This window comes from Armigeres subalbatus, unplaced genomic scaffold (assembly GCF_024139115.2).
Source record: "Armigeres subalbatus isolate Guangzhou_Male unplaced genomic scaffold, GZ_Asu_2 Contig1008, whole genome shotgun sequence".
NCBI classification, from domain to species: Eukaryota; Metazoa; Arthropoda; class Insecta; order Diptera; family Culicidae; genus Armigeres; species Armigeres subalbatus.
Window position 1 is genome coordinate 109223 of NW_026941746.1, and position 23085 is coordinate 132307.

General features: G+C 42.3%; 1 protein-coding gene across 1 annotated transcript in view; it reads right to left on the reverse strand.

Annotated features, from left to right (window-relative positions):
* Positions 1 to 20566, reverse strand: part of LOC134202107 (PHD finger protein 12-like) — a 107972-nt gene extending 87406 nt beyond the window's left edge. Inside the window, 2 exon segments of the mRNA XM_062677181.1 lie at positions 20151 to 20335; positions 20395 to 20566. Coding sequence (XP_062533165.1) covers positions 20151 to 20335; positions 20395 to 20448 — 239 coding nt within the window. The 5' untranslated portion in view covers positions 20449 to 20566.
* Positions 20567 to 23085: the final 2519 nt, after the last annotated feature.

Genomic DNA, 23085 nt, shown 5'->3' on the forward strand with positions numbered 1-23085 from the left:
TAAAAGCATACTCAATGCGAATATATTCAGAGGAAAATTTATCAGCATCAAAACAACAGCAAAGAGTTATGGAAAATATTAAAATCTTTGTTAGAACCTAGTTCTTGTAAACCGCGATCCATAACTTTTAATGGCACATTAGAAGAGTCAGAAGAAGTAATTGCGTCTAAATTTAATGATTATTTTGTCGACAGTGTTTCAACCATTAACCGATCTATCGAGTTAGTGGATGAACCTGACGAAATAAAACAGCCTGTCAACAGTAACTTGAGATTCGAAAGTTTTCACGCCATAACATTTCAAGAACTTGAAACGATTTGTTTTAATTTAGGAAAAACGGCTGGTATTGATAATGTTAATGCTAAAATTATACAAGATTGCTTTCATGTCATCGGACACAACCTGCTGGACCTGATAAATGAATCATTGCAAACTGGGCACGTTTGGAAGGAATCGTTAGTGATTCCAATTCAAAAAGTTGCTGGAACGATTAAAGCCGAAGAGTTTCGTCCCATCAACATGTTGCACACAGTAGAGAAAATTTTAGAACTTGTTGTGAAAGGCCAGCTACTTATGTATTTAAATAGTAATAGCTTGTTAATACCGGAACAATCGGGATATCGGGAGGGTCACTCCTGCGAAACCGCTTTGAACTTGGTATTAGCTAAATGGAAAGAAAGCATAGAGCGTAAAGATACGATTGTTGCTGTGTTCTTGGATCTGAAACGCGCTTTTGAGACAATTTCTAGGCCCTTATTGTTGAAAACTATAGAGCGCTTTGGAATTTCGGGTTCTGCAGCCGAATTCCGGTAAAAAAAAAATCTCTTGTAAGAAAAGAAATTTTCGAAGAGATTTTCAAAATTTTCTTATTTTGGAATTCCGACGAAAGTGTGGAAGAAATTTTTTGACAGATGAAAAAGAAAACGAGAATTAAAATTTCTTCGAAATTTTTGTGGGAGAAACTCGATAAGAGATTTTTCTGGGATGGAATTTGACGGCATAATTGAGTCTTCACTCCCAATAAAGAGTGTAAAATAATGTGGGAAATATTCTCGGTTCCCTGGGCATGCATCCATTGTACTTAATTGCCACTCTAGATGCATACTCATGCAATGGCAAGCATAGAAAAGCTTTCAATAAATCACTGTAGAAATGCTAATAGAACGCTAAGTTGAAAATCAAGCCAAGTTCAGTTGGAATGTAGACCCATTAAAAAATAAGAAGAATCGTGTTTGATTCATATTTAATTACCTTTTTTCAAAATAAACATTCCAAAATTTTCGAATTATTTAAATATCTTGGTACATATGTGCACAATCAACTATCATAATAAACAGTACGCAGATTTCAAAAGCTAAGCTAAAGCTAAGCCAAATGCTAATGGTTAATACACCGAGGTAAGAAAGTATTCGTTATTTTCAGACAGTCAGCTATAACTGCATATTTTCATCACGAGATTGAATATTTATTATTTTTTCCCTCCATTATTTCGGTAACTATAAGCGAAATCAAGTTTTATTTTCGATATGAGGATGTTTTGAACAATCAGTATACAAAAAGATGTCAAAAGACATCTAGTGGAAAATAAGTGAACTAATATTTTTCTTCTCAAGAAATTTTAGTTTTTTCTTTCTCTTCAGTCTATCGGAATACGGTATGAAGAGAAGAAATTTTTGGAAAGAGAAAGAAAATTTATAAATCTCTATTTGTAAAGAAATTTTTCAATATTTTCTTGAACCACCGGAATTCGGCTGCTGCATACAATTGGTTTAAAAGCTATTTGTCTGACAGAACTCAACGGACTGCTTTTAATGATTCTGTATCTAATCCCGTGGAGAACACCCTCGGAGTGCCACAGGGAAGTGTATTGGGGCCCTTTTGTTTATTATGTATATAAATGACATGCGACAGGTTTACGTTTTGTGATATAAACTTATTCGCAGATGATACTGTGTTATTCATTGCAGCTAGAGACTTAGAAGATGCGATTGAACGCTTGAATGAAGACTTGCATTCTTTAAGTAGATGGTTGAAGTACAAACAGTTGAAATTGAATATTAGTAAAACAAAGTATATGATTATTTCGCGAAATCGTTCAATAGATAATGTCTCTGTGAAAATTGATGACGAGACACTTGATCGCGTACGGGGAAATTAAATATCTTGGCGTGATTATTGACGATAAATTGAAATTTAACCAACACATTGACAATGTCATCAAGAAAATAGCCAAGAAGTATGGAATCCTCTGTCGACTGAAAAACGAATTAAATATTGCTAGCAAAATACAGTTGTACAAATCAATCATCTCTCCTCACTTGGTTTTTTGTCCTTCCATTTTGTTTTTAGCAAATCAGACACAAATATCGAGATTGCAGCGTTTGCAGAATAAGATTATGCGTTTGATTTTGAGATGTAGCAGATTCACTTCCTCAACTTTTTTGTTGGATGCTTTGCAGTGGCTCTCGGTGAAGCAAAGAATTGTGATCGAATTGAAAGAGGAAGTGACATTCATAGATATAACACTAGAAACGCGGAAGATATAAGAACACCGTACTTTTTGCATGGAGCTTCACAAAATTCTTTGTTTTTTGAAGGTATCAATTATTTCAATTCGATGTCTACACATATCAAACGTGCAACTACACTATCACAGTTTAAGAGACTTTGTGTTTCACACGTAAAAGCAGCTACTTAGTTGACTTTTTATAATTCAATAAATTTTGTATCTTGACGAAGTTTGACCTACGGATTGTTTGTTTGGACAATTGTATTTTTTATTTCTTGAGGCACTGATAAACTGTTTTGTTCACCTAGATGATGATGATGGATTTTATATATTGACGTAATTGTAATTTGACCTTTTTGTGTAGTCTACAAAAGTTTGAGTCTCGCGCGCGCAAAGCAGATATGGATGATTTTAAAATTTATGTACAGTCTTGCGCATTTTCAACTGTTTGAATGATTCTTCGGATTAGTAATGGGCTATCTGGTAGAGTTTTGTTCCGTGGTTGATACCGAAACTTTTGATATCGACGGAGCGGTAACACAAGTTTTAGTTTTGTTGACGACTTAGATTATTAATTTTATTGATGCTTACGAGTGATAAACGTTAAGTGGTCTTGTATAAACATGAAACGCGTTTCTTGGTGGAACTTTTGAAATCTGTGCGAGAGGTATCACAAGTTTTGCATTTTAGTATAAACTCGAAGTATCACTACCGATGCTTATGAGAATCTGTAGATGAAAACAACAGTTTTTTTTCTTAATTTACCTTTTTTGCTGGATAGTAATGAAAAGTTATGTAATTCATATCTGTGATGGTAATCAGATCGTTTTTGTTTTTTGCAAATCTGATTAAATTGTTATTATATCATTCAATTAATTATCTTAAAGATAAATCGTCTAGCTCAAACCTTTGTAGGGGTATGTGGCGGGACCATCATCATCATCATCATCATCATCATCATCACCTCCCAGTAATGTTCAATATTAGTGTCACCACCCCAATGACTCTAGCAACGCAAAAATTCCGATGCTATGCCCGAGCCAACTGGCCACGTTTCCAACGCGAGGTGAACTCTAAGCTGAACCTGTTGGACCCAGGAGTTGCGGCTCTAACTAGTGAAACCGAGATAGATGCTGCAATCGAGCTCAATTCGTCGACAGTTCTGGAGGCAGAATCAGCCTCGATCCCTGAAGTGCAGCAACGAACCTATGAAACTGCGGCAATTCCTGAGAGCACCCGAAGGTTGATAGCGCTACGAAATAAACGTCGGCGCCAATGGTACAGAAGAAGGGATCCCATCTATCGGGATATAGTCACATCACTGAACCGCCGGATCCGAGAGGAGTGTGATCAAGCTAACTTTCACAAATTTAAAGAAACGCTGCGCACGCTTAACGATGACCGTGACACACTCTGGAAAATCACCAAAGCTCTACGCAAATCTACCAAATACAGCCCACCATTGCGACAAGGAAACAATATTATCGCATCATCCACGGAGAAAGCCCAACAACTGGCCATGAGTTTCGCACAGGCTCATCGCAACCAAATGGAAGATGATCCAGATACTGTCGCTGCAGTGCACGAGTCGATCATACACATTGATCAAATTCATGGTGATGATGGTCACCTGTGGTTGATTCATCCCAAGGAAGTCGCACAAATCATTCGAAGACTAAAGTTCAAAAGTCTCGGCCAGGATAATATTAGAAACTGCTTACTGAAGAATTTTACCTCGGAAGGCCCATATTGTTCTAGCGAAAATCCTTTTCCGCTTGTTTTCGGTTAGGCTGTTTCCCGTCGAAATGGAAACACGCAGTAGTTGTGGCAATCCCGAAATCCAACAAAGACCCCACAATCTCCTCAAATTATAGACCCATAAGCTTGCTACCCTGTCTTAGTAAACTTTTGGAGCTGATAATCCTCAAACGCATTGAGCAACACCTGGAGAACTATCGGATTATTCCTAATGAGCAGTTCGGCTTTAAAAGAGGACATTCAACGACCCACCAACTAGTCCGGCTTGTAAAAACAGTACGAACGAATTTTGCACGAGGAAGATCTTCAGGCATGGTGCTTCTTGATGTGGAGAAAGCCTACGACTCTGTGTGGCAAGAAGCAATACTACATAAGATGCTCCTAGGTAACTCTCCCCTATATATTCTGAAAGTTATTCGCTCCTTCCTGTCCAACCGCTCCTACTGTGTCTCGGTAAATGGGCACACAACTGATCGAACTGAAGTTCCATTCGGTGTCCCGCAAGGTGCTGTACTAAGTCCTACGCTCTACAACATCTTCACCGCTGATCTTGTTATGATTGACGATGTCAATTATTTTCTTTTTGCTGACGATGCTGGTTTTATTGCGTCGGATCCATCCGATCCATCCGTTGTAGTATCGAAACTACAAGAGGCTTAGAATGCCATCGAAAGAAAAAAAAGTGGAAGATAAAAACGAATGCCGGCAAATCGCGGACTATTTTCTTCACTCGCAAGCGAAGCCCGCAAAAATTTCCGCAAAGCGAAATATCCGTATGGGGTCTCCCAGTTCCATGGTCGGATGAGGTTCGATACCTAGGACTATCAATGGACCAGAAGCTAACCTTCGCTACCCACATAAAGCACAGCCTGAGTAAATGCGACAAACTCATTAGAGTGCTCTATCCGCTCATAAACCGACGTTCACATTTGGACGTCAACTCCAAGATCCTGCTGTATAAGACTGTCTTCAAGCCATCTCTAACCTACGGCTTCCCAACATAGTATAGCTGCGCCGCAAGCCATAGGAATAAAATTCAAGTGAAGCAGAACCGGATATTGAAGATGATCTTGAATTTGGATGCATTCCATCCCACCAATGACGTCCACAGAATCGCGAAGCTAGAACGAATCGATGATTGGATCCAGCGTAACCCGTTGCTACGGCGTCTGTCATAGTCTGTGATATTAGGGTATAGAATATTAGAATTTATAATTTTCCTTTAGCTATCCCAACACTTTATGCTATTTCAAGGTTTTTTTTTAACTTTTTCCTTAAATCGCCAAAACTGTAGATAGAACCAGACCAGTAACTTTCAATATTATTTGAACTATATAGCTGTTGAAAGGAATTCCATAACTCAGCTCAAAACTATTATTGTAACCGAATAATGTTAAAGCAAGAAAATAAACTAAACTAAACTAAAATTACGTTATTAGCAGGGTTTGGAGAAAACGCTCTCAATAGATAACGAACAACGATGAAAGAGATCCAAAAACTGTTCCGAATCATAACAAGCCATGATAACATATTTATCAAACTTGTGTACAAGTACGAAAAAACAGAATCGGATAGGCAGCCCCCACAGAAAAATGGTGGTTCTCGCTTTGTTTTCGCTCCTTTCGTGTTGGTTACTGCACTGCTGTATAGAACAAGTTGAAATGCATCATCAGAGCCAGTGCTCCCCGCATTTGGAGCTTCTAAAAGAAATTTATCATGGGGTATAGCATCCCGAATCAGTTCTCTATCATGACAGCTTGCGAAAAAGGTCTCTCGCGGTATGCTACATATCGTATATGTAGGGTAAGATGGTATAATATGCCCCCCCTAAGGCAAAACCTTGATAACTTTTTACTTTTCATCGCAATTTATGCAAACTTTGTGTTATTTGGTAGTGCAAGAAGTCGCAAATGCATTGCCCGTGAGCAGTCATATAAAAAATATTACAGATAACACGTAATAATTCTTTTTGAAAAGTCGTGAAAAATGGATTTCAAAAGTGCCTGGGCAATACGCCCCACCTTAGCCAAAGACGTTCCATTGCCCTTCATTAGTATTTTATCAATCCCATAATAAAAGATTAGAAATCCTTATGTGCTTGACATTGAAAACCAACATAAGTCCATTTAATCAAGTTTTAATTACATTTAAATAATTTCCATATAATTTGGAAGCAACTGCTACAAGCTCGCCGCGCTTGTGTCCAGTTGGTAAGGGCATATCGTCCTACCTACACTGGGGCGTTTTGCCCAGTAAAAACATATTTTCGAAAATCGTTAAGTTTTGAAGATGGAAGCAATTTTATATCATATTAACCACTGAGAAAAGTTATTTTTATGCCCAACTGAGTGTTCCCGTGCAAGTTTTGCGGACAGTATGCTGGCGTCGCTCCAGAATGTTGATCAAACAAACATGAAAAGTTACATCAAAACTGTCACTTTTTGTATTTTGCTATTATTTTCATTATGTATTACAAAAATACTTCCACATTCACATAGTACGATGGTTTTACAAATATTTATAGGTACCCACTGATTTCTTACTTACTTATACAGACCTCTTATCTATACAGTCTTACCCTATACAGAGATGATAAGTGAGAGACTTGTTCTTTCTTTTTAGGATTCAATTCCTGGTCATTAGCAATAAATCGAGATAATTTTTTTTTATTATCAGTTATCGAATAAGACTAAATAATAATGAAATAAAATGATTCAACACCAAAAGTCAAATTAATTTTGATATTTTTATTTTGATATCATCTCAATCTTTCCTCGCATCTATCCAAACTTAAATTATCTTCCAAAACTTTTGACGCATTTTTAAAGCTTGCAATGCGTGCGTTTTTTAGGGGCCCTCCTTAGCCTCGACTACCCTGGGGATAAAAGTATCATCGTGCTAGCCTCAACTGTGGAAGTGCTTAATGAACACTAAGCTGCGAGGCGGCTCTGTCCCAGTGTGGATGTAATGCCAATAAAAAGAGGAGAAAAGAATGCGTGCGTTTGCAAAGTTTGAGTCGTGCTTTTCTTAGTTTATTCATTTAAAGATAAAATCAATTATTAAAATTTAATAATTCTGAAACATATTTCCAAGTTTATTTCCAATTTTCGTTTAAATTATCAGCCGATCTGTTATGTTCCGCTAGAAATTTACATCAAACGAGATAACTACTGATGCGCTTCTGGCGTGGTCTATTTTTTTTTTCATTTGGACCTGGTCCAAATGTTGTAGAAATTTGGACCAAGAGTAGACCACTGGTGAAGTTGCCCTTAAGTTTATTATTTGAGCTTGTTTGATAGGGCACGGAACTATGCAATTTTCTGCGCGGTATTTAAAATCATCTTCTGAATGTACGCGGTATTAGGCACTTTAATTGCAAAGTATTGAAAATAACATTTTTTATGTTACATTGTGAAAAAATAATCAATCAGAAGCCGTTCATTTTTTGATACATTAGAAGCCAAAAATAGTGTAAAATTTAAATTACTTATTGATTCCAAATCTGAACAAAATCCATAATACTTTCAAAGTGTTGAGAATGCATTTAACACTATTTTGAGTGCCTATCCAACTGCTCTGCTCTATTACTTGATAAGGCGTATCTTGATGCTAAATTATTATTATATCTTATAAAGTCATAAAGTAAATAAATAAAAATTAAGTTATAAAGTTATATATCTGAACAGACTATTTCGAACTAAGAGAGGCCAGCGAGTTTACCGGACCTGTATCCTATGTGTCTAAGAGTGACACCAAACCCATCAGACTTCAACCCTTCGATCAAGATGCACAAATCTGACCTACATCTGGGGAATCAAATTGCAGCACCATATCTATTATTCTCATCACTACTGGATGAACGATAGAGAATCAAAACAAACTCCATTAGGCAACAAATGATTGTGCCCTGCTGCATATGTATGGATTTCAGCGTCGTTCGTCGCCCAGTAATGCTATGGTCAAGTAATCTGTGTGATACGACTAGGAATGGGAGATAGAGATGGAGCCGACTCTCAGTGGACTGCTGGGGCCGATCGATAACATCGCATAGGCGATCGTGTCTGCAGAAACCAGTAGGCGATCAGTTTTTTAGTTAGTTATAGCCTCATATCGTGCGCGGAGGGAGTACGCTACAATTTTTTATATTGTTTACTGTTCGGTGTTAAAATTAGGAAAATAAATGTTAGATTAAGTCCAAATACAAATTTGTGTCCGTGAATAAATGTAGTGTTTCTAAAATGTCGCGTGTGTGAATCAAGTCCTGGACTGAAAAATATCCGATAAGGAATGTTATGCAACTAATTAGATCTGCATGCGAGTGTTGGAGAGTGAACCACGAAAGGGAACTATCGAAGGCAAGTTAGAGGAAGTGCGGTTCCCCAACATTTTTGATCCCTCGAACCGGATGACTGGACCCCGGTAAGGATTTGGATAGTTCAGGATTGGAAGGATTCTACGAAAAAGCCTGAGGCAGGCTGGTTTGTCCCCATCATAAACGTGCCTGAATGCGAAATCGCCATGACACTCAGCGAGCAATTTGTGTAGTGGGTATTGCACATTGGATAATGAACTACGCGCCATCACTACATTGCGACAAAGGATTCTGACAAAGAAAATATACATTCCACCATCGTTGAAAAGCTTCGATTTGGACATCAATCGCTTGAATTGTTTCCTCAGGTGAATTGAGACAAACTACATATATGTCCTTTCGAGGCTAGGGAATTGCGCCATCCTAACACACGGTGTTTTTTGCAATTTAATTTTGTTTGCTCGGAACATTGGACTACACGGAATGCGAGTTGCATACGGACGCAAGGATTGACATAGGAAATCATTCACTGGGCATTGGACTGAGGTCATACTGGAGGAGTTCAAGACGAATTTGGCGAGGACCACTGATCCAGTACTGGATTTACTTTTCCAGGTAAATATATTTTAGATCAGAGTATGTCCAGCCGTTTTCGCTAGTTGCACGCGACGAACGCCCACATTTCGACGCATTTCTTTCGCTTTTATCCATGTGCATCGAGAGGGAAGGACGGCAATTATAAACGAACGGTCGGTTCGTCAATCCATTCGGTATTTGGAACCGGGAACCAAAAGAAAATACATTTGGGCAACGGATATCTCGTGTGGCAGAGATTCTTGAGACCGAGAGCTGGTTTTTCGATTAGACGACATCGCGTGACAGGAAGAGGTGGCATCAAATACATTTTTGTGTGGTGAGTGCTAGAATTGTATATGTCTCTGAAGCGGGACTACGGATAATACACGTTTATAATGAAAAATTTGAATCCTCTTCATTTGCCACGCAATCCCTGAGCAAAACTGTTCGTTATTAGAACAATTGACTCATTCTGCCGCAAATTTTGGATGCTTGGATGGTTTGCTGAGTGACTCGTGTGTGGATTGGTACTGATATTGGTTGCACGGGTTAGTTGAATAGTATATGTTCTGCCGAAGCTTTATACATTGGATACTATATGTAAACTTTCCTCTTCCTGGATCCCTATCTGAACTGTGAATGGATGTCGAGTTGCTGTGGAAGGAATTGCTGTTGAAAAGCTGTTTTAAATCGGATTGAATCATATGAGAATCGAGTTGGTACTGCTCACAGGTGAGCTAGAACAGTATATGTCCACCGAAGCTTGTCTCTGTATACTACAGTTGGTATTCTCCTCATCTTCCTTTATCGGTTGAACGAGTACGTACTGTGCCACAACAGTTGGTGGTGCGTCACAACAGAACTGGTGTTATTTGACTGAATTGTGGAGGACTGGAGCACAACGTTCGGTTCTCTCTGGTAGCCTTGCACGGTATATGTCAGCCGAAGCCTTGGACATTTCGGATATCTACACCATTCACTTCCTGTATTTATCGGTTCGAGTGACATTACAACTGCTATGGCGCCATCCCGTGAGAAGAAGCCGCCTGCCCTGAAGCTGTTGATGGTCCAGCTGAAGAACACCCAGACCTCCATGGACGACATCTGGAGATTTGTGGAGGGCTACGAACGGACAACAACTGCAAGTCAGGTCGACGTGCGCTTGCACAGAGTATCGATGACTTGTGGCAGAAGTATGGGGAGATTCTGGCAGATATTCAGGCACACGATGAATTCGAAGATGAAAATGAGGCGTTCGATAAAGCGAGGCTAGTGTATAGTGATAGGTACTATTATTGTAAGGCGTTCTTGATGGATAGGGCTAAGCAATTGCAGGATCCAGGGGAAGCCGATCGTTCCGTACGAGCCAACGACACGTCAGCGCATGGCCATGGGACGCTAGACCATGTACGCTTACCACAAATCAAGCTGTAGGTGTTCAATGGGGACATAGATGAATGGATCAGCTTCCGTGATCTGTTCACTTCACTCATCCATCGGAAGATGGACCTGCCGGAGGTGGAAAAGTTCCACTATTTGAAGGGATGCCTGCAAGGAGAACCGAAGAGCCTGATCGACTCGTTGAAGATCACGAAGGCCAATTATCAGATAGCGTGGGCCCTTCTGCTGAAACGGTATGACAACAGCAAGCTTTTGAAAAGCGACAGGTGCAAGCTTTATTCAATTTGCCAACGCTGTCCAAGGAATCGGTAGCGGATCTGTACACTCTGAACGATGGTTTCGAAAAGGTCGTGCAGAATCTGGACCTGGTGGTCTAACCAGAAGAGTATTAGAACCTTTTGCTCGTTAATCTACTCACTACTCGACTGGATACGACAAGGCGCAGAGGTTTTAAAAGGCATTCCTCAGCTAAGGATCAGATCTTTTGGATTTCTTGCATCGTAGAATCCGAATTCTTGAATCGCTTCCAGCGAATGCATTAGACCGCAGAACTTTGCTTCATGCCCCACAATCATCGAAACAGAAACCGTCAGCTGTGAAGACCAGCTACGGTTTGTACAATCGTCTGGAGGACGATGTGTGGCATGCAAGGATAACCATCCCTTTATACCAATGTTCTTCATTCCTACGGATGTCGGTGCGAGAAAGAGATGCGGTGTTAAGAACGAACTCCCTGTGCAGAAACTGCTTCAGATCGGGTCACATAGCGACAGACTGTACGTCCAAATACAGGTGTCGTAACTGTAATGGTCGTCATCATACAATGGTATGCTTCAAACAGCGGAAGGATCGTTCACCTAAGGTTGTCGCTGCTGCTGGAAACAACAATCCTCCACGAACGGAATTTGGTGATGCATCCGTTCCTTCATCCTCCCAGGTGGTTAACATGGCAGCCACCGATGCAACAGTGTCCGGTTCTACCCATCAATTCTCCTCCAAGGTTTTGCTGGCTACGGCGGTCGTTATCGTGGAAGATGACGAGGGTAGTCAGTTTCCGGCTCGTGCTCTTTTGGATTCCGGCCTGAGAGTAATTTCATCGCCGAACGATTGAGTCAACGCCTCAGGTCACACCGAGAGAAGGTTGAGATCTCAGTACTCGGCATTGGACATGCTGCTACGAGAGTGAAGCATCAGATCACTGCATTGGTCCGTTCGCGAGTTACGGCTTACTCGCGGAATATGAATTTCCTCGTCCTCCCAAAGGTTACGGTGGATTTACCTACGGCAAGGGTGAATACACAAGGATGGTCGATGCCCAATGGGATAAAACTGGCAGATCCCACATTTTTTAGTCCAAGTTCAGTGGACATGGTACTGGGTATCGAATCCTTTTTCGATTTCTTCGAGTCTGGTCGAAAAATTCCACTCGGAGACCAATTACCGACACTAAACGATTCGGTGTTCGGATGGGTGGTCTGCGGAGGCCTGCTAAACCCCACACAAGGCCTACGCATCAACTGTAGCACGGCAACTACAAAGGTATTAGAGGAGCTAGTCGCACGGTTTTGGGCTAGTGAAGAAGTTGGAAATTCCAAGGTGCTTTCATCTGAGGAAAAATTGTGCGAGGACAACTTTCGGAAGTCGGTTCGTAGGGAATCCGACGGGCGGTACTCCATTTCGCTGCCATAGAATGAAGACGCAGTTTCCAGGTTGGCCGAGTCAAAGGACATGGAATTCCGATGGCTTCAAGGCATGGAACGCAGATTGGCGAAGGATGCCAGTTTGCAGGAACAATACCATCAGTTCATGGCGGAATACATCCAATTGGGACATATGTCGAAGGTGGAGGAAGCAGGAAATCTCGTGAAACGATGCTATCTGCCGCATCACCCTGTCTTTATGAAGCCAGCACAACTACAAAGATCCGTGTTGTGTTTGACGCATCGTGAAAAACGTCATCCGGTGTCTCGCTTAACGACACGCTTCTAGTAAGGTCGATTGTACAGGAGGACTTATGTTCGATCATGCTTCGAAGTCGTGTAAGGCAAATCATGCTGGTGGCCGATGTGAAGAAGATGTCCCGACAAGCCTTCGTGGTAGAAGTGGATCGGTCACTGCAATGTATTTTATGGCGTTTTGACTCAACAGATCCCGCGGGCGTGTACGAGCTCAATACTGTAACGTACGGGACAAAGCCGGCGCCTTTTCTCGCAACACATACGTTGAACCAGCTAGCGATGGATGAAGGAGGGCAGTACCCAATGGCTGCAAGGGCAACCATGGAGGATACGTATATGGATGACGTAATCACGGGCGCGGATACGGAGGATGCCGCACGTAATCTATGTCAGGAACTCAACGAGATGATGTCAACGGGAGGCTTCAAACTACGGAAATGGGCATTTAATCATCAGACGGTGCTGCAAGGTGTTTCCGCAGAAAATCTGGCGATCTGTGTGGCGGAAGGAATTGACTTGGATCCGGATCCTGCTGTTAAGACGCTGGGTTTGACTTGGTTGCCGATATCCGATCAACTGAGGTTCCAGTTTTCCATTCCAACTTGGAATTCAGCGACGCAGCCAACCAAACGGCAAGTTTTGTCAGTGATCGCTAGTTTATTCGATCCTCTAGGACTTCTAGGTACAGCGATCACAACGGGCAAGATTTTTAGGCAGCTCCTGTGGAAAATCCGGAATGAAGACCAAGCACTGGGTTGGGATCAACCACTACCTTCGACGGTGGGTGAGATGTGGCGAAAATACCACGAAGAGCTCCCGTTGCTTAACAATATTCGCATCGATCGTTGCGTCATGGTTCCAAGAGCAACATTGATCGAGTTGCATTGCTTCTCCGATGCTTCTACCAAGGCCTTTGGTGGATGCGTCTATATTAGAGTCACGATTCAGAAGGAAGGGTCGTGGTTCGGCTGCTGTCATCCAAATCCAAAGTTGCACCTTTGAAGACACAGTCTATTCCAAGGCTGGAACTGTGTGGTGCGTTGCTGGTGACGCAGTTATACGAGAAGGTTCTGAGATTCGATTCGAACTCCAGCTCAACCATTCTTCTGGGTTGATTCAACATGCGTTCTGCGGTGGATACAAGCCTCACCAAATAACTGGACCACTTTCGTCGCGAATAGAGTCGCGAAAATCCAAAGTATCGCAGAATCATCATCATGGCGGCATGTTTCTGGTAAGGAGAACCCGGCGGATTTGATCTCAAGAGGTATCTCACCGAAGGATATCCTAGATAATGCTTTCTGGTGGGAGGGACCAGATTGGTTGAAAGAACCTTCAGACCACTGGCCTGCAGCTTCATGCTCATCAAGCTCAGAAGAAGCAGAGAAAGAAAGGCGGCGTGCAGCGGTTTGCGCTGTTTCGGCGAACGCCGATTTCAACGATTGGTATTTGGAGAAATTTGCTTCGTATTCAGACCTGATCCGGAGGACAGCTATCTGGTTGCGTCTTATGAAGCTTCTGAAGAATAATTCTCAAAATAGAACACCGGCAGAATTTCTATCGGCCCAAGAGCTCAGAGAAGCGGAATTTGTGATCGTTCGGCGCATCCAGCAGGAGGTTTTTGCTGATGAGTGGAAGGCACTATCCGAGGAAATCTCCACTTCGGTGGTTCAACCCACGTATTTCCGAGGACCAAGTCATCCGAATCGGAGGGCGATTGAGTAACTCAGTAGAACGGGAAGCTACAAAACATCCGATGGTTCTTCCTGCTCGACATAAACTCACCAGGATGATTTTGAAGCACTACCACTTACAACTTCTACACACAGGGCCACTGTTGCTACTCGGAGTCGTCCGTCTAAGGGGCAAGCCAGAGTAAACGCGACGTGCGATGCGACGCGACGCGACAGTGCAATTTGTCAGCCTGTTGATAATGATTATTATTCTTTTACGTGAGTCGCGTCGCGTCGCATCGCTCGTCGCGTCTACTCTGGCTTGCCCCTAAGATTCTGGCCGTTGGGCGGCAGGAGTGTGGCACGGAACATCGTTCACCAATGTCTAAAATGTTTCCGTGCAAAATCAACATCGATACAGCAGTTTATGGGAGAACTGCCTGTACCAAGAGTCACCGTGTCTAGGCCCTTTTCACAGACTGGTGTAGACTATTTCGGTCATTTCTATGTGAGACCCGCACCTCGACGTCCAGTTGTGAAGGTATATGTGGCGGTTTTTATATGCCTCAGCACTAAAGCGGTCCATTTGGAGCTAGTGTCGGACCTAAGTACAGATCGGTTCCTACAAGCACTGCATCGTTCGGCTTTGCTGACGATGTAACCCTAGAGGTCTACGGGGAGTCAATCACCGAAGTAGAGCTAACCGCAGAACACGCGATCAGCACTGTGGCGGACTGGATGAGTGCGAGAGGCCTTGAGCTCGCTCAACATAAGACGGAGGTGGTTATCGTCAGCAACTGTAAGTCGGCACAACATGCAGTTGTACACGTGGGAGACGTTGGGGTCATCATAGACGACAAGCTTACCTTCGGTAGCCATGTCGAATATGCGTGCAAGAAGGCTTCGACTGCTGTGGCGGCATTATCGAGGATGATGTCCAACAGCTCCAAGGTGTGCGCCAGTAGACGTAGGCTACTGGCAGGCGTTTCCGCATCTATTCTTAGGTACGGCGGCCCGTCCTGGGCAAAAGCACTGGGGGTAACCAGTTACCTGCAGAAACTGGTGAGCACCTACCGCTTGATGTGTCTCAGGGTGATATCGGCCTACCGCACGGTATCGCGCGACGCATCCTGCGTGATAGCGAGTATGATGCCAGTCGGGCTGGTCATCCGGGAGGATGAGGAGTGTTTTGACCTACGTGGCACCAGAGGAGCCCGCGAGCGTACCAGGGTGACTTCGGTTGCCAGATGGCAGCGCGAGTGGGATAACCTCGAAAGGTAGGTGGACCCACCGGCTGATTCCTAACATATCAAGCTGGGTGGGGAGACCCCATGGGAGGTTCACTTCCATCTGACACAATTCCTGTCAGGTCATGGCTGTTTCCGACAGTACCACCACAGGTTTGGGCACGCGGAGGTCTCCGTCTGCCCTGACTGCCCAGGTGTTGACGAAACTGCAGAGCACATACTGTTCGTATGTCCTCGTTTCGACGTCGAAAGAAGAGCAATGCTAGACGTTTGCGGCCGGGACACAACTCCGGATAATCTTATCCAAAGGATGTGTCAAGCGGTGGAGAAGTGGAACGCAGTCTCGACTGCAACCACTCAGATTGCCTGCAGCTTGCAGAGAATCTGGCGCGCCGAGCAACAATCGACAAGCATGACTAACTTATGATTGGTGTTAGGATCGAAAGTGCCGAACGCGAAGAAGTGTGTGAATGGTCTGCCCATGCAGAGGTAATGGCGCAGCGGGTGGCAACCGAGATCGTCACCCTCGAAGCATGGCAGAAGGGTGAATGAATAGGTGTATGTATGGACTGCACACGCCGCGCTGGGAGTAGCGCAGGAATGTTGGTTCCACGACTACTGATACCCCGTGGCGTGGCAGAGGAGTGTGGGGAGCATCCAAGTCAGTCTCACATGGTACGAAAGGAATGAGTTGAGACGGGTGGAGCTAGTCTCATATGGCAGGAGTGAGGTGAGGCAGACTCACATGGTATGTCAGAAGTGGGAACCCAAGCGAAGAGTCCCACAAGGGATGCCAGAGGGAGTGTTAGGTCGAATGACCTGAGTAGTATGTGTCAGCGCGAACTGAATGAAAGAAGTGAGCAGTCTCACATGGTACGATAAAGGTGGGCATAGAATTAGTCCTGCACGGCATGAGAAGGGTGGGCACAAAGTTAGTCCTGCACGGCATGAGAAGGGTGGGCACACAAGTCAGACCCATAGGAGCGTTAATGTGTGTGTGCAAGCATGGAGCGTATGAGCATGAATCAAGGGTTTGGGTGGGCATACAAGTTAGACCCACATGGCATGAGAAGGGTGGGCACACAAGTTAGACCTGCACGGCATGACAGAGGTGCAACAGAGTATGTAGGGGTGTGTTTGAGGGTGCGATAGAGCGAGCACCCAAGTCAGTCTCGCGTGGGACGAGTGCCTGTGTGAGCGATAATGAGCGAGTATTGCTTAGTACTGCCGTCCCCCAGAAGTAGTACTGCGAGGTAGTTCCTGGGGGAAACGATGGTGGAGCCCAAGGGAGTTTAGTCGGTATTACCGGTATGGTCGAGTCCGACACTCCAGTACACTTCCGTGTGGTAGTTTGGCAACTACAATGCACGTGTACTGGGTTAGTGTGTAAATGCATTCTCCCTTGTAAAAAAAAAAAAAAAAAAAAGCACTGCATCGTTGGGGCAGCAGGGACAGCAGGGACAGCATGGACCATGTCCAAGGGCTTGACGACCCCTCCCCAGCTGTCTGCGAGTCAGGGAGAACTGCCTAGGGCGTGGTGGGATTTAGCAGTGGGCTCTGCTAAAATCCCTCCCAAAAAACCACAAGTGCCCGTAATCAGACTCTATCAAAGCGACTATGTGCCGCTTCAAAAGCACAAGCCCAGGGAGTGCCAATTGGCATGGGGAGTGTCCGCTTCGGCAGGGAGTGAGTGATCTGTTTGTGCTGAGGCAGGAGTGTCATAGCGCGTCACCGCTATTGTCACCTCGAAGCGCAGCAGAAGTCTGAGTATGGACTGCACATGCTAAGGTAGGAGTGTCGTAGCGTAGTATCGTTGATTGGTCCCTACATACCGCTATCGACACCTTGAGGCATGGCAGTGGAGTGTTAGAGTGAGTTGGGGTGTCCCTACTTCGGTAGGGTAGCGCGTGAGCTGCTTCGGCAGGGGTGAGTGATCTGGTTGTGCTGAGGTAGGAGTGTCATAGTGTCGCCGCTATTGTCACCTCGAAGCGCAGCAGAAGTCTGAGTATGGACTGCACATGCTGAGGTAGGAGTCGAGGTACCCATCGACACCTCGAGGCATTGCAGTGGAGTGTTAGAGTGAGCACCCTGAAAAAGGGTCACATGGAGCGAATGGTCTTTGGAGAAGCTGCTTCGGCGGCAGGGTAGCAGGGTTGTACCCACATTAACTACAGTTGTGCACATGTGGTGCATGGGGAGTGTCCCTGCTTCGGCAGGGTAGCGTGTGGTCTGCTTCGGCAGTGGTAGTGATTGATCTGCTGCTCGTGCTGAGGCAGGAGTGTCGTAGCGCAATATCTGTAGGCCCAGGCAGTTACCGCTATTGACACCTCGAGGCATGGCAGCGGAGCGCCCGGGAGAGCATCCAAGTAAGACTCAAATGGAGTAAATGGTGTGCGAGCACCCAAGTCAGTCTCGCATGGGACGAGTGCCTGTGTGAGAGATAATGAGCGAGTACGCTTAGTACTGCCATCCCCCCAGAAGTAGTACTGGGAGGTAGTTCCTGGGGGAAACGATGGTGGTATTACCGGTATGGTCGAGTCCGACACTCCAGTACACTTCCGTGTGGTAGTTTGGCAACTACAATGCACGTGTACTGGGTTAGTGTAAAATGCATTCTCCCTTGTAAAAAAAAACAAGCACTGCATCGCTTTATGGAGCAGAAGAGGAAGGTGTCGGGATATGTATTCCCGACAATGGGACAAATGTTGTTGGTGCTAGGAATTTGATGAAGATTTTCTCATACTGCTGCAGAGCTCGGATCATCGGGAAAAGGTTAGCAAGGAATGCGCAGAGGAGGGAATCCACTGGCACTTCAGTCCGCCCAGTGCACCACATTTGGGAGGGCTGTGGGAAGCGGCCGTTCGATCGGCGAAGAATCACCTGATCAAGGTGGTTAGAGAAATACCAATATCTCCTGAAGACTTCAATACCCATTTGGTTTAAATTGAAGGGCGTCTTAATTCAAGACCACTAACGCTGATGTCTGACGATCCTTGCGATCTCGAACCACTAACCCCAGGTCATTTTCTGGTCGGTTCTTCAATATAATCGCTTCCTGAACCAAATTTAGAAATAGTACCATTAAATCGACTGAGCCAATATCAGCTAATACAACGAATGCTGCAGGACTTTTGGAAGAGGTGGAGAAGAGAGTATTTGTGTCAGTTGCAGGGTAGGTCCAAACGTTGGAAGCCGGCGGTCAAAATAGAAGTTGGGAAACTTGTCGTCATAAAAGACGATAATCTACCGCCTATGAAGTGGAAAATGGCACGAATCCTTCAATTGCATCCTGGGAATGACGGAGTAGTTCGTGTTGTTACATTGAAAACAACTGCAGGTTCGATGAAACGAGCAGTCGAAAACTTTGTGTTTTGGCCAATATTCGACCATGATCAGCACGAACAATCGCATTGACCGACAAGCAAACTTGTATTCCCCTTCCCAGCAGAAGAGGATTTTTTCTTTCTTTTCAGATATTTCTGGGTGGTTGAGGATGTCTATAAATGACACCAAACCCATCAGACTTCAACCTTCGATCAAGATGCACAAATCTGACCTACATCTGGGGAATCAAATTGCAGCACCATATCTATTATTCTCACCACTACTGGACGAACGATAGAGAATCAAACAAACTCCATTAGGCAACAAATGATTGTGCCCTGCTGCATATGTATGGATATCAGCTTCGTTCGTCGCCCAGCAATGCTATGGTCAAGTAATCTGTGTGATACGACTAGGAATGGGAGATAAGAGATGGAGCCGACTCTCAGTGGACTGCTGGGGACGATCGATAACATCGCATAGGCGATCGTGTCTGCAGATGACCAGTAAGAGATCAGTTTTTTAGTTAGTAATTGTATTTCGGCCATATATTCTAAGCCAATTGTACGATATACCTCAATTCGTCAAACTGAGTCGATTGGTTACAACACTATCGGTCTCTATAAAAGTTTGGTTTTGAGCGAATATATAGCCTTTACTCGTACGTGTACGAAAAAGGCAAAACATGTATTTTGGTCATAACTTCCAAGCCCATAGTGCGATCAGGCCAATAGATAACAATGGGACAGGATTGTGAACTAATCGGTAAAGGATAAGTGCTTAAAAAGTGACTCACACACATACACAGCGTCTCCCTATCAAAACAAAACCTATCCTTTCTGTGCGCGTGCAAGATGAAAGATGATTGAACGTCAGCAAGCCTTATTGCCTTCTTTGAAAACAACATACAGAAAAACACCGAATATTGTATATTATAATAACATGAAATGTGTTGCTAATTTTTAATTTACTGTTCCAAAAAATAATTAACCTAAAAAATAAATAACCTGTCAAGTTGTACGGATAATTTGCAGACACCCTGTATATGAGCTGATTTTCCTATTCTTTTTTTCGCACTTGTATAAATACTATAGGTAACAATTGTGCGATATTAAATGTTTATTTTGTCGTCTGATAAAACTGAGAATTAATTCAGGACGGTTTGGGATAGTATGCCGAATACAATTATAATAATTGCATTGCACTGTTAAACTATCAGTCTATCTAAATGTAATTATATTTTAAGACAGTTGCTTCCTTGACCCGATGAAAAGTATGTATATACTAACTGGTTATCGTTAAAAAGAAATAACCAATTACAATTACAATTGCATCAGTAACCACAGGAATCGTGTTTTTGATTTGCTGGTAGGAATATGAGGTATTACTTACTGGCATCCTAAATGAAAACTCGAAGGGCATCGGTCGCAACATATTAGATCTCCTCCCTCTCCACAAGCATCACATGTATCGTTATTATGACCACGACCAGGCTTTCTGTAGTACGGATGATGTCCTTTCTTGCAGATTGACTTTTGTTCTCCGGAGTCCGGTGGCTTGATCAGCGCTTGAATCAACTGTGGTTGAGTTAACAAAAAGCATTATCTCGATTGAATATTTTTATTCATTAACTAACCGGCATCAGTCCAACAGCAGCATCCGGATCGAACTGTGCACGATTCTTAGACATTTTTGTAAGACAAAAAATCCAATATTTTCACAGATTTTGCTGATAAAAGTCGTATAATGCGTGAATAAATAAAACTGAACTTTGATTTTTGATTTGACAATCACAACAGTGACAACGACAAGACTTACACGGAAGAAAAAAGTACCCAGCGTTGAGTTTTTTTAAACTTATTTTTGAGTTATTTTTTCTCTTCTCTCTTTCATCCACACTGAAAACCAAAACTACCAAAAAGTGGGTTGTTTGCACTCAAAACCGTGGTTTGGGCTAGGGACGTTCCCAAGGGGTTTCCAACATCATTGATTACTTGTCACTACTGTCAAAATTACCATGATTACTCTTGATTACTCAGTGATTACCTTGATTAAAGTGATTATAACGCTTCTTGTTGATTCCTCATAGATTACTCCTGATTACTTACTTATTCCGAAGAATTACTCATGATTATTTGATTATTTTGGGAGAATTTGACATTTATACTCTCATGGAACTCTTCGTCTCTCAACAGCTATCGAAAACTATTCAAAGGATAACGATTTGAGTTCTTTGGTCGGGCAAATGCATTAAAATGATGTAAGAATCATTGTAATTTTTAGTAATCAGTAATAAATCAGCGTAATTTTTAATAATCAATTTGATTAAAATAATCATTGTAATCAGAATAATCCATAGTAATCATAAATAATCAATGGTAATCAATTATTAATCATCGTAACCTAAGTAATCAATTTGATTAATGTAATCAATGTAACCAGAGGAATCCATAATAATCGACTATCTTTCTATATAATAAAAATGAGTTGAATAAAGAAAACCCTAACTGATTAGTTTTGGGATCCGCAAGGTTTGTATATACCAACAGTTGGTGAATTTAACGGGGAAAGGAAAAAAATGATTAGAATACAATTTTGGGCCAGCTGTTGAGGAACAAACGCACGGAAAACAAACGCACTCTAGATCAAGAGTGCGGTACTGTTAATAGTTCATTGTGGCATTTGCAACACCCGGGTTTGCTGGGTTTCTTTCGCTAGTAATCAATAGTTATGAGATGTGTAACCATTCTAACTTTTGGTATGCTTTGAATAATAGACCTTTCTCTTTAAAATTAAATGCTCGTTTTATTGTTTTATATTATCAGTCTCTTATTGACTAATTTATAGTTAACTTTCCCAAAGAACCCATATTTTTGAAGCATCTAACTAATTTTGAAAATCAAAAATTAAAAATAAAAACCGATGTAAGCTCTCACGACAATCCAATTTTCTGCCATTTCCATATACCTATCGCAACTACATCGGGGCTAGTGCTCACGATGACTCAAAGCGGTAATATAAATGGGCACAAATCGCGATGCAGTTTCGACATCGACAAAAAAAAATCGCTAGAGTTCACTTCAGTTTTAGGAAGTACAATAATATAAAAGATATTTTTGTTACTAGATAAAGATTGTCGCTACGGTGCTTCGGTTCCTTTTGTTCTGCTGCCCGAAACATGTGTGGTATCAAACTGTCAAATCGTATGTATTTTTCCTTCATTGACATTTAGATCCCTATGCTCGCCAGCTAAAGATGTTCCGGACAGCGACAATCTTTCTCTATAGTAACTAAAATATCTTTAATAATATCAATGATAACTACGAATTTATTACTTAAAAATATAATAATTAATAACTGATTACCACTGATTATCAATGATTACTTGTGATTACTATGGGTTACTCTGATTACCTCGATTACCTTGATTACTCACAATAATATGATTACTTTGCAAAAAATGAAGTAATCTTGGATTACTTGTCACCTCAAAGCATCTTGGAAACCCCTTGGACGTTCCAATACTTCAAAATAACGATATTTGATTCGATACGATAATCGAATCAAAGTATCGATATCACCGATATATTGGATTGAAAATATCGGTATATCGGAAAAATCATATGATATTTCAAAATAAAAATATTTAGAATATATTTGTAGTAGTTTTTCAATTACGATTGAATTACTGTACTAAATACTCCTTCACAATAATTATTAGAAATGACTTTTCTCTATAACTTAATCCAGTGGCGTTTCTCTAACCTCATTCTACCTGTACACTGGATTTTAATTTAAGGAAATGGTGTGCGGAAACGCATAGAATAACTATATTTTGCTGGGCTTACACGACTTATATTTTTTTTTATTTTCTATTTGGGCTGCCAAAATTTTCATTTTTTGTGTCAGTGCACAGGTAAAACGGGTGAGGTTACGCAATGTAACTGACTTAATACAATCTGCTACTAGAGTGTTCCAGTTCAACAATCATTGGCGGTGGCGTTCGTCGTAATTTTAACCGATAGCGGCTGCGTTGTCGGCATGATACTGACCTCGCTTTTTTCCGTTCGCCCGAAAAAATCAACTTAAGTTTCTAGAAATTTTTTCCTCGGGTTATTCTGATCCTGACAACAGAAAATTATCTCTTCGGAATTTCCACGAAGGTTTTTAAAGTTTAAATTACTTTTAAAAAAATCGACAAAATCCATTGAAATATTCCTAACTAAGGCTCTGTCTCATTTGGAGAATTAAACTGAAATTAAACTTAAAAGTGACATTTCAATAATTATCAAATAACCCTGCTCGCAGAGCAAGATTACTTTTGACA